Source organism: Triticum dicoccoides, chromosome 2B (assembly GCF_002162155.2).
Source record: "Triticum dicoccoides isolate Atlit2015 ecotype Zavitan chromosome 2B, WEW_v2.0, whole genome shotgun sequence".
In the NCBI taxonomy this organism is placed as follows: domain Eukaryota; kingdom Viridiplantae; phylum Streptophyta; class Magnoliopsida; order Poales; family Poaceae; genus Triticum; species Triticum dicoccoides.
The window spans coordinates 523564546-523566803 of NC_041383.1; the positions used below are offsets into that span (position 1 = coordinate 523564546).

General features: G+C 49.7%; 1 protein-coding gene across 1 annotated transcript in view; it reads left to right on the forward strand.

The window, feature by feature from the left end:
- Nucleotides 1–638: 638 nt before the first annotated feature.
- The window catches only part of LOC119364619 (NAC domain-containing protein 73-like), a 4216-nt gene continuing 2596 nt past the window's right edge, over nt 639–2258 (forward strand). The window contains exons 1-2 of the mRNA XM_037630101.1: nt 639–741; nt 2096–2228. Coding sequence (XP_037485998.1) covers nt 734–741; nt 2096–2228 — 141 coding nt within the window. The 5' untranslated portion in view covers nt 639–733. The remainder of the gene's footprint in view (nt 742–2095; nt 2229–2258) is intronic.

Consider the following 2258-nt stretch of genomic DNA (forward strand, 5'->3'; position numbering starts at 1 on the left):
TGCCGCCCACCGCCCCTTTACCCTCCACGTGTAGCGACGGTTACTGAAATGCGTGAGGCAAAATTGCTGGAACAAAGGAGAACAGTTAATTGCATCCAGTTAAACATGGGTAAAGGGTAAGTCTTCCCTTCCCACGGCTCCCTCGGTCTACAAGAGCACCCTTTTTTAATGGAGGGAGTTGTACATCAGATAATGATGCGCTGGTGTTAAAAAAAACAGATACTGATGCACAAGCATTTTTTTTTTTGAGAGAGAGTTGTACAAAGTCTCTTTTTTTCATGGTGCAACTATTTTCCCTTGCTTGTCAGGAGATAAAACTCTTCTTAGGGTGTGTGCATACTGCAAAGTACCGAGCGCAAAAGACATCTCAGAGTGTTACCTCTCCTAGAAAAGAATCTGAGAGTAAGCAGATACCCACCACCCATGGCAAGCCGAGGCCGCACCCCGCCGAGCGACACAAGACAACCCAACGCTCCCAAGCCTAGCGAAACACGTCCAGCAGGGGCGTTGCTTGCTTGTTCCGGTGGGCAAAACATTTTGGACAGGCCCCCAGTGGGCAGGGGCCGCGTCTTCTCACCCCTCGCCTATTTAAGGCGGGACACACCCACCTCACTTGCCTAGAAGTTGCCCCGCCCCCTCCTCGACCCCCCTCCCCTCGGATGCCCTTGCGCTCCACACTCCGCTCTCGGTCCCTCCCAACCCTCCCGTCGCAGCGCAGCCGCGGCGGCCGGCCATGGCAGAGTAAGTGACCCGCGCTTGTGCTCTGTTTTTACTCTCTGACTCGGTCTCTCTCCTACTTTTCTGCTGCTCGGGATCCTTTTTGTTTTATTTTCTCACGTGCTCTGGTCTGGTGGCATTTTCTGCTTCTGGGGTCTGGGTTTCGGTTTGATCCGGAGGGGCGTCGCGATTGATCAGCGAGCGGTGGATTCCGGTAGGTGGTTTTTGGAGAAGATCGGATGGTGATGACGTGGGAGAGGAGATGTCGGTCTGACGGGGCGATGAGTGCGAGATCGTCGGGGAGCAAGACCGGTGCGAGGGCGCCGCTGACGTGATTCAGAGCCTCCCCCCCGAAGGAAGCAGAGGAGTTCCCGAAAAAAGAGAGGAGTGTGAGGCTTCGCACCGCCGGCGTGAATCCGGCCCGGCTTTACTCGTTGTTGCAGCGGCAGTGCAGGGGTTTCGTGGTCTGCTGAGGTGATGGTGGAGCCCTGGAGGAGGCAGAGAAGCAGAGAAGGGTAGCGCCTCCGCGCCGCCGTCGCGAACCCGGCCCGGTTCTGCTCGTCGTTGCAGCGGCGGTGGAGCAGCGGTTTCACGATCGATCTGCTTGAAGTGGTGGTGGAGGAAGCAGAGAAGGGTTCCGTTCCGTTTTGCTCTGTTCTGTTTAGTGGAGACTGCTCTCATCTCGCGGTCGCAGCTGTCTGTCAGACTGTCACAGAGCAGAGCAGAGATCGCAGATTTTGTGCTGTGGATCGTCGAGTTGCATCACACCTCGTTGGAAACTCCTTCAGTTTAGCCTCAGCTTGCTTGTAGTGGCACACAAATGACAGCTGCAGGTTTAAGAACAGAGCGCCGTGGTAAAATTCCAGCTTCCAGTGCTTCTTGCTGGAAACTGTTCGTGGCTTTCTGCGCCTGACCATGATTCCACATGTTGTTTAAATCATTGGTTTCTGCGCCTGGGCATGCTCTGCAATCTGCATTAGTCTCATCTTTCTTCTGAAACAGAGTTCAGTAATCTATATCTGTCTTTGGCTTAATATACGTTGAAAATAGCAATGCAAGTCTGGAAATAATCATTTATCTCTCAAATTTATTGAGAATTACTATTTACTAGTACATAATTAATTATCTGCATTCCTACGATTTTTCCGAGTTAGTGAGCAGTGACTGTTCTTGAATAGTTGGCTTTAAGTTCATGGCAGTTAATATCCTCTGACTGAACCTAGAATTCATATAGATGACTGTCTGTGTAAAAATTCTTTCATACATTTCCATTTAGCTTAGTTGCTACATTTGTGAATCTAGAAAAAGATAGATAGTGTTTTGTTGAAACAAATGGGATCTGTATCATGTATAATTAATTGAATTTGTTATCTCACAGATTCTTCAGGTCATTGATCGTTACTGCCAAGACAATTGCTACCATGATAATTCATCCCTCGCTTTGCAAGATTGAGGAATTGCTTGCATGGATGGAGTGCCCAAATTGCAAATACCGCATTGATAATACTGATGTAAGTACCATCCACTCTTTGCTTTTACTT